Genomic DNA, 14,153 nt, shown 5'->3' on the forward strand with positions numbered 1-14,153 from the left:
GATAGAATCGTCCATCGGCCAACACTTGGTCGATAAAAAGGAATGCGGTCTTGTTTTCTCTCCGGAGTGTTTTTCTGTTTTGCACCGAGGACGCACAAAGTTCCACCTGTCTGTCCTCGAAGCACTTGCCATCATTGCTAACCCCCCTACTTTGTGCAAGCAGAGAAACCTCCGGCTTCAGTTAGAATTATTTGGGTAGTCAGGTTTTTTTTTTTTTTTTTTTTTTTTTTCTTTTAACCTCTCCGCTCGTATTCCATATCACTACCAAATATTCTAAAAAAAAATAATAATTTTCAGACTTATGACCCTTGAAAATGTTTGTCTGAACGAAAAGCGCTTTGGGTATATTTTAACGATCTTTTTTAATCGACTTATTTATTTTATTTAATTGTACATATAACTTGCCCCATTATATATATAATTTTTTTTTTTCTTTTCCTCACCCCGGTTTCCATTTTTTAGTTGATTGAATTTACGATATGGTTCACTTTTTTATAATTATATATATATATATATAGTAATCTGCAAACATTCATAAACATATTCAGATTTTGCTAATTTGCATATTTATTTTTTTATCAGTTTCTAATAAATTAATATCTTATTAGTGGAACCTGTGGAAATTCTACAGCGAACTCTTTCATATGTAATATATTGATGTTGGCATTATGTGGATGTTTAGTATAAATAGAGACGCCCTGATATTATTATAGCTTTTTTTTTTTTTTTTTAAACTGTAAAAAAAATTCTACACACACAAGATATGTTAATAATTGCAAAATATTATTTTATTTTTTATTATTTTTTAGCAATTTTCAATCTATATTTCTGATGTCAGACATGTTGGAACTTTCTTTCAGAAAAAAAAGAATCAGAAAGTTCTTTGGTCCAAATGTCTTTTTTACTGTTGCATCTTTTTGTCCCCCTAAAAATGGTAGAATAACCAATCTAGGTCTACTAAGATGCACATTTTATAGAGAAAATATTTTTTTGTTAAAATTAAAAAATAAATAAATATGAAAACTACATAATTATTACCCTCACCCATTTCATTAAAATTTGGATTTGTTTCACTAAATTAACTTGACCGTCCATGTCATTTAGTACAGACGGATTTCTGATTTAATGTTTATATTAGTGATGGAACGGTTCCAATGTTTTTCTCCGATTCCGATACAATTACTGATTCCGTACTAAATTCCCTATTCCGATTTTTTATAAATCTCTAAATATTTAACTATAAAAGTTGAATTTTGTCCCAATTACCGTCAAAACACATCTTAAATGTGCCTATATTTTCTCAAACGTAAAAAACACACTTGTGAGAGATGGTGATCTAGAGATTTTAGTCTTACTGGAAGTTTAAAATCAATAAATATTTATTATTTCATTATTACTACAAGCAGTGGAAGATGTTTCTTAAACCAAAATCAAATAAAAAAGATAGTTAACGGAATCCGTTTTGGCATCGGAAAATAGGGTAAAAATTTTCCGATTCTGATACCAATACCCCAAAAAACTCCGCTTTTTCTGATTCCAATTAATCATCCCATATACATTTTATATAGTTTATATATATTTTTACAATTTGTTATAATAGCAAAATTCGAAAATCGAATTTCAAGTAAAACCAATAGTCTATACTTTGTCATGTCACAAACATGAACATATTCAAAAATTACGAAAAACAATAAGGTAGAAAATTAATTATTAATAAAGATAGTTTCTAAGGACAATTAGCTAAAATTGAGTTTTGCTATAAAAAAAAAAAAAAAAAAAAAAGAAACCGGAGAGTTCGACTCTGAACAAGGAAGGTAAATATTTTCTGAAAACTTTGAAAATCTTAGACCAATTGAGCAAAAGTCAATTTTCACTAATTGTCTTCAAAAATTGTTTTTCATTCGCAATTTTTGGATATATTCATTACTGTGACATGATAATTAAGTAGATAATATTAGTTTTACTCGAAATTCAATATTTCATATTTGGTTATGATAACAAAGAAGCACCAATGATACTGCACAATTGCCCAAATCACTACTTAGTTAGAAATAAACTGAAATGCCTTCATAGAGATAATCTTTATAATTCCCTTGTAACCCCTCAACCTAAATACTCTCGACAAACAACAAAATCCTACCCCTTCACAGTTGAGATCCCTAGATGTAAGAGAGCCTTCTACTCCAGTAGTTTCTTCCCCACAACTGCTAGACTTTGGAATTCCCTTCCGGGTTCCTGCTTCCCCAACTGTACTGACATGCAGAAGTTCAAGTGTAATGTGAACCAACATTTTGCTGCCCAACTCCCCACATAGTACCTCTGTAGCTCATGTCCCTGATAGTAGCCCCTACATCAAAGTGGCAATGTGCCTTGTTTGGGGTGAAAATGTAATAATAAAAAAAAAATAAACAAATAAATAAATAAATAAAAATTAATATTTTTAAAATATGATTCTTACAAAATTTGTACTTTATTGCATTTGTTATATTGCAATGGACTACGGATACAAAAGAAAGAAAAAAGAAAAAAAAACAAAGTGTCCAATTTTTTTAAAAAGTTACTCTAATTTTAGTCCTCTTCAATCAATATTTCTTCATATCTGATGTCAGACATGTTGGATTTTTCTTTTTCAAAATAAGAATAAAAAAGTTCCTTAGTCCAAATGTCTTATTACTGTTGCATCCTTTTGTCCCCCCAGAAATAGTAGAATAACCAATCTAGGTCTACTAAGATGCATATTTTATATTAAAAATATTGCAAATTGCATTGTTATGATGACTGAACATGTGCATTCAGGACTTGAAAGTTTCATCTCTCTGTTGCAGATATTGATGGTGTGATACTCTAAGAAAGCAACCCATCATAGACCTGCACCAGAAGCAGGGATGATTTGCTGAATTCCTGACAAAAGTGCATTGAGAGTGGTGGTGATAGGCATGAGGCTTTACTTTTGAAACTGTCCTCGTAATATCAGATTTAATAAATTAAAAATTTTGGCCTTTAATAATTTTATTTACAAAAATGGTTTTTTTTTTATCTTGTCACTATTTTTCATTTCTGATGTCAGACATGTTGAATCTTTCTTTCCAAAAAAAAAAAAAAAAAAGAACTGAAAAGTTTTTAAATTCAAATGTCCTTTTACTGTAGCATCTTTTTGCCCCCCTAAAAATGGTAGAATAACCAATCTAGGTCTACTAAGATGCACAATTTTATAGAGAAAATATTTTTTGTTAATTTTTAACAGGAAATATTTTACACTTTGAGTTATTACTTGATGTTAATTGATTATTAATGAAGAAATAATGTATGTTTAATATGGAGGAAAGAAACATGCACTTGAAGTCGCATAATTAATACATGTATTTAGCTGTAATAAAACTCAAGGGAGAAAACTTTTTTAATAAACAATTTCCGGCGCTTCTTCATTATTATGAAATTCAAAATATTTAATTTCAAGTAAAACTAATTGTATTTACTTAATTGTCATGTCACAGTAACAAACATATCCAAAAATTATGAAAAATGAGATAGAAAATTAATTATTAATGAAAAATTGTTTTTGAAGAAAATTAGTGAAAATTGAGGTTTGCCAAATTGGCCTAAGATTTTCAGTTTTCAGAAAATAATTACCTCCCTTGTTACAATACAACCTCTTCTGTTTATTTATTTTTTTTTTAGCAGAACTCAATTTTTTTTTAATTTTTTTAGGAAAACTATTTTAATAATTAATTTTCTACTTTTCTTTTATAATTCTTGGATATGTTCATTACTGCAACATAACAATTAAGTAGATAGAATTGGTTTTACTTGAAATTCAATATTTCGATTCTCCAATTTTGCTCTAATAACGTAGAAGCACCCAATTTTCATTTAATCTGTTTTGCCGAGTAAGGCAAAATGTCCCTATCCTAAGAGTTTTCCTAGCTGGAATAAGTATTCTGAGAAGAAAAAAAATAAAAGAAAAAAAAAGAACTGAAGCAAAATAAAATATTTGTAGCAGTAACATAATGGAAGGAAAAAAAAAATATATGAAAAAATGTGCTATTCTGAATAAAATATCAATATGCCACACAGATTGCTATTTGGGTTTGACTTTAAAAATCCAATAAGTACGGTATGTTAGAAGAAAACTGATTATCTTCGATTTTAATTTCTTCATTTCTAATGCTAGATACGTCTTTCATTCTCTTTTCAAAAATGGTAGAATAACCGATGTCGATCTACTAAGAGGCACATTTTATGGGCAAAATAGTACAGAGAAAGTGAAGTTTATAAGTATACTAATTAAATGAAATTCTGAACTTTTTTGTTAATGTTAGATGATTTACTTCCCTTGAATGATTATACAGGAAGCAGAGACTATTTAAGGCAGACCTGATTACTGCTCAAAGTGAAGAAAATGGATCAGCGCTTCTACAGAATTGGGACAAGAATTTGTAGTCGATAAATGCAGTTTTTCAGATACAAAAAAACAATGGTTTCAACTGATTCTTTTTTTTTGCCAATTCTAATAAGTTACAATGGTAGCTTCCAAATTATGCAATGGAAATTACCTAGATATTACTGAATTATTAAACAAGCAACTTTAATCGTGTTAGCAGGTAAAAAATTGCTGCCATCTTGTTTGAATCCAAACAAAAAATTGCCTCCCTTTTGAACTCTCCTGTGTCTTATGATCATTTTCATCAAATTCTATTTTTTATTTTCTTTAATTAATAATTTTCTACCTCATTGATTTTCGTAACTTTTGGATATAATCATCTTAAAAATACGATGAATACGTAGATACCAGTGTTTTCATGTGAAATTCAGTATTACAATTTCTGAAATTTCGTCCCAATAGTGTAGAAGTACACATGTATCAGTGAATGTCTATAAATTCAGAATTAGAATGTATTGCAGTTCAACTAAACTTGACACAGATATTGAAGGCTCAATGAATGTTTCATTCTTCAAAGCCATAAAAAAGTCATGAACTATTTTTTTTTGCTATTCTAGTTGGGGATAGGGCATCCTAGCAGATGACAGACATTCACTCACTATTTCATACATTTCAACCTAGAGATTATTTTAAGATTCTAACCATCCCTTTAAGTGCAATTGTTAGTACTTCTCTTGCACTTGGTTCACTGGGTATATTTTGCGAGGTAGTCTTTGAAATTCTTTTTCACAAATCCAGTTACTCCTATGTAATTACTAGAATGGAGATCTTCCTAAGATTCCAGTTTCTGTTCACGTTCTACATAACATTTTGGTATTTTGTTACCTTTTCTCCCTCTCAGCTCTGTTTAACCCCAGCATCATTGGAGACACTGACTTCTATTAAGGTTGCTTCTTTCTCCTTTTCATATCATATCACTTCTAACATGAATTCTAGTGTGAAGAATGTGCTGCTTAACTGATAAGATGTAGAGTGTTAATGTTATTAGTTACTTCTCTTGAATCATTATACAGGAAGTGGAGACTATTTAAGGCAGGCATGCTTAATATCAAATATGAAGAAAGTGTATAATTGAATGTCTATAGAGGTTATATATAAATCTTAGTGATGGGACGATTCCAATATTTTTTCAGATTCCGATACAATTACTGATTCCGTATTAAATTCCTAATTCCGATTTTTTATAAATCTCTAAATATTTAACTATAGAGTTGCAATTTTCCCCCCAATTCCCGTCAAAACACATGTTAAATGTGTAAATATTTTCTTAAGCATAAAAATATACTTGTGGGGGATGATCTATACATTTTAGATTTACTGTTTACTGGTATAAAATTATATTTATTTTTTTTATCGTTACTACTAGCAGTGGAAGATTTTGTTTTAAAAAAAAAAAAAAAATGTTTTTGGCATTGGAAAACATGCACAAATTTTCCCCGATTCCGATAACCCTAAAGATTCTGATTTTTCAGATTCATGGTTCCGAATAATTGTCCCAATAGTAATAAATATAGACTCAGAAGGTATTAGAGTTCATGGCAAGTGCTCGCCTGAGCTCCAATCGATGGTCGCCCCTCCCCCCTTAAACTTTCACGAAAAACACACGTCTAGCTGAAACTACTATCAATAATTTCCCCACTCTTTATCCGTGCCTAAACTTAAACATAGATTCGATGAACAAAGCTTCTTTGTTAGAACTGCAGCTTGTGGAACTCTCTTCCATTTGTCTGCTTTCCAGCTAACTACAATATGGTCGTCTTCAAGTTCAACGTAAACAAATTCTTGATGAACCGTCCCCTTAAGTAATCCAATTTACCAAATTTCCACTACTAACGGTTACTACAATGTTGCCCCATTAACTATTGTACACGCATTAACCCTCATCCTCGAGTGGCCTCTAGGCCTTGATAAGTGAGGACCCATGTAAAAAAAAAAAACTAAAAAAAAAAAAAAACTTTGCATGAATCTCAATACAAAGAAGCATCCAAATTTATTTTAATTTCACTTTTCTTCAATTTAAATTCATTAGTTTCTGATGTCAGACATGTTGGATTTTTCTTTCCAAAAAATATGAATTGAAAAGTTTTTAGTCCGAATGTCTTTTTACTGTTGCATCTTTTTGTCCCCCTAAAAATGGTAGAATAACCAATCTAGGTCTACTAAGATGCACATTTTATAGAGAAAATATTACTTTTCTTTTTTTTTAAGATTTAAAAATAAACGAATACATAAATTTCATAACTGTAAGTCTTGCCCATATTTTATATATACATTTATAATACAAATCTCACCTGTCTGTTTAAATGTATGTATGTATGTCTCACAAATGTCATGTCATGTGATATGCTACTGGTACCATGTAACCCAGTACTACCTGCCTCATGGTCGGGTCACCGGCGACTAAACTGATTCCCCCCACCAGACTTGTTTGGTGAGTAGGGTGGCTAGTCTCCCTGAAGGATTAAAAACAAGACCTTCCAAAGGGTGAATGAACCCTTTTTCGGGGTCAACAGCCAACTAGCACCGCGTGTGTTTGTGTGTATGTATGTGTGTGTTGGGGTGGAGAGGGCTCCCGTAAGCCATGGTGAAGGCAACCTTTCTAGGAGGAGCAAATCTCTGATTTAAAAAACCATAAAGCGAGAGACCAGTACCCACATTAAGCTGGTCTGCAGTTTAACTTGTTGCTGGCTATCTTGCTCTTGCTTGTTGCTGGATCTCAACATTTTGAACGGAGAGAGAGAGACTTAGCTGTCGTACAAAGCTAAGACTCTGTAACATCATCTGTGTATAGATACTCCCTCAGGCATTTGTCTATTAAAATGGTCCTGTGGCGATGGAAGTCATTTTTGGGCTCATGGACTTTTAAGTGTCTGAGGGAGTGGCACTCGTCTGACAAGACGGTGTAATCATCATATCTTGCAAAAACTTTCGACAGATGATGAGATCGGTATCAATTTGAAGCTTGACCCTTCAGATGACAAATATCGAAAAATTAGCTAAAAACATTAATTCTGTCACCCTTAACTGGGTACTTTTCTACAGGGGGGGGGGTAGCAAAAAATCGTTCCTGCATGACAATTTAACCATACACGTATGCGCAAAAAAAGTTCTTTCTTGAATTAGTTTAAATATAAAAAAAAAACACCTACTTTCGCTCACACGATCATAGCCCAGTTGGTACAGTAGCAGTGTCGTTATCTTAAGATTGCCCATTCAAGCCAAGATGTCGGATATATATATATTTTTTTTGATTTTTGAACTTTTAATAATTGAAACAGGGTTATTTATGCCATTTTTTACATTTGTTTTTTTAATTTTTCCATCATATTTGCTGTTTTTTGTTTTTTTGTTTTTCTGATTTTTTGGAGAAGTCTTAACATCATTTTCTTTTTTTTTTATTTTGCATCACGTTCGTTGTATTTTTTTTTGTTATAATATTTAAACAGGATTATTACATTCGCTTATTTTTTATTTTGTTTTTATTCACACTTCATGTATGCATTAGATACTCTGTGGCCATTTAAAGCTAAAAAATGAAAAAAAAAAAAATTTGTCACAGATGAAAATGCACATTCTTGCATGGCAAATTTCCCAATAAACGTTTTTGGTTTATTTATTTTTTTTTTTGGGGGGGGGGGGCTGAATTCAATCTACATATGGTACTTTTTTGCTTGAATACTTTATTTTGTTCTTGGATAAGTGAAATTTGAAATATGACCTTTTTTTTCTTACAGTCTTAAAAATTTTTGTCACAAATTTAGGCTCATTTTTCATTAATTTTTCACACAAATAGTGCTCTAGCTCTAAAAATTTAAGTTAGAAGTAGGTAAACCCTATATGATATGAAAACTAAACTTATTGGCTACAGACGTAACCACATGCCTAGGTCTGTGCTTGTGAAGGGTGGCTGAAAATAATTTTGGCTCCACAGGAAAAAAACTTTTTCATAAAGACTTGAATAGCATTGTGTGTGTGTGTTTGTATGTCCCACAAAAACTTCTAACGGACGTGTCAGAACGTGACAAAATTGGTATCATTTTAAAGATTGATGTCTTGGACGCAAAATATTGAAAACTTGACTACAAAGATGAATTCTTTGACCGTTAACTGGGCCATTTTTTTTACAAAGAAGTGGTCACTTTTTCGACATTTTTGCAAGTCCTTCAAGCCTCACGTGAACGACGTCGCAGAAAAGAAGGTTATTTTGAACACCCGTGACATCACAATCTCGATGAGCACATCGATAAAAGCGTTTGCTTTTTTTCACCTCCTTTTCATCTTGCATGTTATGGGTTCGAGCCTGCCGACTACTAAATTTTTTTTTTTTTGAGCTCACAGGGGTATTCGCTGCTATTTTGAGTTATTTTAAATCATTTTTTTTTTTTTTTGCTTAACCCCCTTATACACACCTCGACACACTTGGGCAACGCTGGGTACCCAGGCTAGTTTATATATAAAATTAAAACAGAACAATTAATCAAACATCAGTTACTTGTTGCCAGATTTGCAGCATCAAAGATGTAAGACTTGAATAGTTTGATTTGGTTGTTTTGTTTTATAGCATATCAACTAGGGACGTACCAATTATCAAATTGGCCGATTACCGGGCTTTGATAATCGGCTGATTACCGATAAGAAGGTATTAGAGTTCAACTAAACTTGGCATGAATCTCAATATAAACACGCACCCAAATTTATTTTAATTTCACTTTGCTTCAAGGATGGAATACTACTGCCATATCTGGGCAGGACCTGCTAAAAACAGCCTATCCTGCCTTGACAGAGTACAAAATAGACTTCGTGGCTTAGTGGGGGATGCCCTTTTCTCTACCCTGCAACCTCTCTTCCACAGAAGAGACGTTGCGAGCCTACCCTTGTTCTATCGTTATTTCCATGGCAGGTGCTCATCTGAACTCCAATCTCTGGTCCCCCCCACCCTCGCCAATCTTTCACGAAAAACACCCGTCTAGCTGAATCCACTGTGAAAAATTTATCCCACTCTTTATCTGTGCCTAAATCAAAACGTGGATTCCATGAACAAAGCTTCTTTCTTAGAACTGCACACCTGTGGAACTCTGTTCCGTCTGCCTGCTACAACTTGGATGTCTTCAAGTCCAACGTTAATAAATTCCTAATGAACCGCCCCCTTAAGTAAACACTTCATCAAATCTCCACACTAACGTACTGTACTTGCAATAACCCTTATCCCTGAGTGGCTTCCGGGCCTTGATAAGTGGTGACCACCATGTAAAAAAAAAAAAAAAAAAAAAAAAAAAATTTAATTCATGAATTTCTGATGTCAGACATGTTGGATTTTTCTTTTCAAATAAAGAATTGAAAAGTTTTAGTCCGAATGTCTTTTTACTGTTGCATCTTTTTGTCCCCCTAAAAATGGTAGAATAACCAATCTAGGTCTACTAAGATGCACATTTTATAGAGAAAATATTACTTTTCTTTTTTTTTAAGATTTAAAAATAAACGAATAGGTAAATTTCATAACTGTAAGTCTTGCCCATATTTTATAAGTACATCTAATATATAAAATTAAAAAAACAATTATTCAAATGTCAGTTACTTGTTAACAGGCTTGCAGAATCAAAGATGTAAGACTGGAATGGTTTGATTTGGTTGTTTTGTTTTATAGTATATCAACCCTTTTTCAGGTTATTTAATGTCAAAATCCAGTAATTTTCAAAAAAAAAAAAAAAAAATTTTTTTTATGCTTCATGTTCTTTAGGTCTTCAAAAATTTATTCATAATGTTTGGTTTGTTTTATAGAAGAAAATTGTTGTTTTTGACTTTGCATAATATGATTGAGTTTTGCAAAAAGAAAGGGAAGAAAAAGAAATCAATGTTTGGTGTATTTTTAGTCAGGAAACCAGTATCTTTAGACAGCCTGGTCCTGTAGCTCTTTATGCTCTAACAGGTATTCCAATTCAGGGTCAAACTGGACCTGGGACCAGTGGTAATTAAGGGACAACTCCAAATGGGGTCTCGCCACTGAATGTCTTATTTTAAAATCATATCCAGTTACAAGATCTGAGTAATTCAAAATTAAAAAAATATCTGAATCCAATATTTAAACAATCCATTGATTCATAGATTCTTTTTTTTTTCTTATTTGATTGAAAATGTTCTAACAACTTCTGACAATTTGTTTTAATCATTTGAACGTCTATTTTATCTAATTTTGTCTTTCCACCGACTTTATTTTCCTTTCTTTTGCAATTTTAAAGCTCATTAGTCACAGAATCTAAATATTCAGAAAAATGTTTTTCCTGTTTGAATCCAGTTCATTCCACAGAAACACTTTCATTTAGGGATGTTGGCAAACTTCACATGGTCCCTCTTATGAGTATCTGATGTCTTTCTAGAAATAATGGCAACTAGAAATTAGGGGGGGGGACAATAATCATCCAATTGATTCGAAATTAATAAATGAAGGAAGCTCAACAACAACATAAATTACAATAACCCAAGCAATAGTACTGATCCTGAAATCTATACTAAAAGTGAAAATTAATTTGCCAACCTGGAAGGGGGGTGGGGTTGCTCTCACTGTACACACACACATACACACACCAGTTTCCAGAAAAGGTATTGGAATGAAGAGAAAATTAAAAGAAGATAGGATATAAAACTGTAGCAATTTGGTAGAAATCAGTTTTTGCTTAAGGCAGAAAAAAAAAATTTTTTTCCCAAAATTCTAACCAAATAAAAAGTCTTTTCTAAATTCTAACACAATGAAAAATCTTTTTTCTAAATTCTACCAAAAAAATCATTTTTAAATTTTTACAAAAGAATAAAAACAAAAAGGCAGAATTCCACTAAAAAAACATTGAAGGTCTCACATCTCCAAATGAAGACTAACGTGCACTGATTTGTGTATAAATATGAGCTTTCATCCTGTCACACAAAGACGGAAGGTGTACATTAGTAATATTTATTTTCAAATGACAAAAAACTGTAAGACTTACTTCTCTGCATCTTCTTTTTCTTTGTGTAAGCTTTTTCGCCAAGAAATCAATCGTCTGAAAAAAAAAATAAATAAATAAATAAAATAAATAAATAAATTAAAAAAAAAAAAAAAAAAGTCATCTTTTAAATAAAAATTTGGAAAACCAAGAGTAAAATCGAATTAGATAAATATATATTTGACCAATAATAAATGTAAAAGTGTCTATGATAGTTTTGAACGAAGATCGCCTTTTTTCATTGGAAGGTGACCAGTGTTAAATATTCAAGTGGAGGAGTTAGCTAGTGTTACATTACCTAGTGCATATATATAATATATGTGCTGTTAGGTTATGAGATAGTTTTAGACAAGTGATAAAAGGTTTTTTAAAAAAATCTCCCTCTCAAAGCGGGAAGATGTGACACAAGATTGGAAGGTGAGGATTGAAAAACCAGTGTCCAAGAAGAGCATTTTGATTTAAAAGAAAATGCCTGAGCAGCACTATTAGCATTCCACAATGACACTTAAGTTGATCAATAACTAACTAACCCCTTTTGAAAGTGAAAGAAAGTTTTGAGAGAGTGAATCTCTTAGAACTGCACAAAATCATACCTCAGTCCAACAGAGCAGGGCCAGAAGATACCAGAATGACTCATTCTATTGGACTGATTGTCAAATACAAATTCTCGACTGGTACGGTGTCCATTCTGTTGTCTTGATGGACTATCTGTTGTCGTGTTGTCTGGCTACGTACATTGCCAAAGTGTTTGGATGTCTTGATGGCAGTATTGATGTCAATAACTCGTTTGTTGGCAGATCCAAATGTTTGTCTTTCTGTCTTGTAGAGTGATGCCCAACATTATCCTTTCCATCTTCTTTTACATCACTGCCAAGATTTCATTTTGACTAGACATCAGAGCCCATTAAAGATCTTCCTTTTGATTGCCATACTTGCTTTTCGGCTTCTTGTGATATTCTCCACTTTCCCAAAAGCAGCCCATCTCAATGCTATCCTTCTCTTTATCTCAGGGAGAAGATCTCCATCTTTCGTAACTTTCTTTCCCAAGTAGATGTAGCTTTCCACTTCCTCAATGGTCTTTCCCATCAACAATTATTAGCGACTTGGCAGTGTGCTTGTTCAACATCACCTTGGTCTTCCCAAGATGCATGTTGAGGCCAACTGGTTTGCTCTTAGAGTGGATGTCGTTTAGAATGTCATTTACTTCCCGAGGAGAGTGTGCTATCAGTACCATATCATCAGCAAAGCTGAGATGTGACAGGTGTTCACCATTGATGTTGACTTGAAATACAGAAACAAGAGAAAGCGACTATCACTTATTTCCGCTATCTTCCTCGTGTTGAAGTAATTCATTGGTGACAGAGTGTAAACAAGCTAATGATTAAGCCCGTCAGAATTCCCCCTGAGGTGACAGTTGTTAGTCACATGCAGTAAAGTGAGTTGCTTTCACTGACAAACGTTTTTATCCTACTATATCACAGTGGGCCGAGAGGGTGAAATATTGGAAATAAGTCAATATCTCGGGTAAAAATAATCCCCTGATAATGGTCGAGGACTCGTTGAAAGCACATTACTGAGTTTATTCACATATTTGACATCCTGGGAAAGATTCGGCAATTCTGTACACAAACACACATCACATTCTCTGCGTATTTATTGGTTTCCGAGTCATGCATATTCAAAACATGTATAAATTTATTTCGTCCAGAAGTTGCGGCGTCTTCTGCTGCCAGTCGTCATGGGTTCGCTACACTGGACATGAGCATTGGAGGTTCAGAGGGTGTCTATCTGATGTGCAACAGATACTGCACCCAAACTGTGCAAGCAAGTTTGGAGCCAAGGTGGAAAGTTCTGTGGTGATGGAGTGAGACTACGCCAACACCGAGGGATAAAGCACTGAGGCCCCAACTAGTCATCGTCAAGACTGACGGAGTGCATGATGATAATGATAAATTTAATGTGTGCATTGATTGACGTCAGAGTTCCCCTTGGGAGAAGGCTGTGAAGTGAGTTGCTTTGACTGACAAACATTTTTATCCTACTCTGTTTTACTTTCTTTCTATTGTGAATTATTCTTTTCAGTTTGCAAACGAATGCAACTGTTATCCAGCATAACGAGAAATATGATTGATTTTAAACGAATAAATTATAATAGGAAATCCACTGTTTGAGAAACACTTGATATTAAGAATTTAAAATTTAACTGTTGAAAGAACCAAACGCGTGCAAAATGGATTTTAATAAACATTTTTATTTACCAAAATTAAATTGAAATTTTTGTTTTTTCAAATTTTTTGAATAATAAAATATTCTTCTTCGAGAAATACAGACATTAATTAAGATGGCATAATTTGGAAATTACTATTGCAATTTATTAGAATTGACAAAAAATCAGTTGAAACCATTGTTTTTTTATCTGAAAACTGCATTTATCGACTACAAAATTTCATCCCAATTCTCTAGAAGCATCAAATATTTTTCTTCAGGAAATACAGAGTTTTTTTTAAATTCTTTCGTGCCATGATGGAGGCGGTAACTCCTGGCACGTCCCCAGAGGTTGGAAATTGAGGCTGAATGAGATTTAAATGCCTGATAACAAGTGTGAATGTTGGCCGAACATACGAGTCAAGTAATAATAGGCAATCCAGTTTGAAAAGCACGTTTTAATCGCACTTATGTTTTACTTTCTTTCTATTGTGAATTATTCTTTTCAGTTTGCAAATGAATGCAACTGCTAT

General features: G+C 32.7%; 1 protein-coding gene across 1 annotated transcript in view; it reads right to left on the reverse strand.

Moving 5' to 3' along the window:
- The window catches only part of LOC145255644 (pre-rRNA 2'-O-ribose RNA methyltransferase FTSJ3-like), a 113,939-nt gene that overhangs the window by 66,043 nt on the left and 33,743 nt on the right, over positions 1-14,153 (reverse strand). The window contains exon 8 of the mRNA XM_080114184.1: positions 11,419-11,472. Within this exon, the coding sequence (XP_079970310.1) occupies positions 11,419-11,472 (54 nt within the window). The remainder of the gene's footprint in view (positions 1-11,418; positions 11,473-14,153) is intronic.

The sequence above is a fragment of the Euprymna scolopes genome, chromosome 31, assembly GCF_053919585.1.
Source record: "Euprymna scolopes isolate OS-2025 chromosome 31, ASM5391958v1, whole genome shotgun sequence".
Taxonomy (NCBI): Eukaryota; Metazoa; Mollusca; class Cephalopoda; order Sepiida; family Sepiolidae; genus Euprymna; species Euprymna scolopes.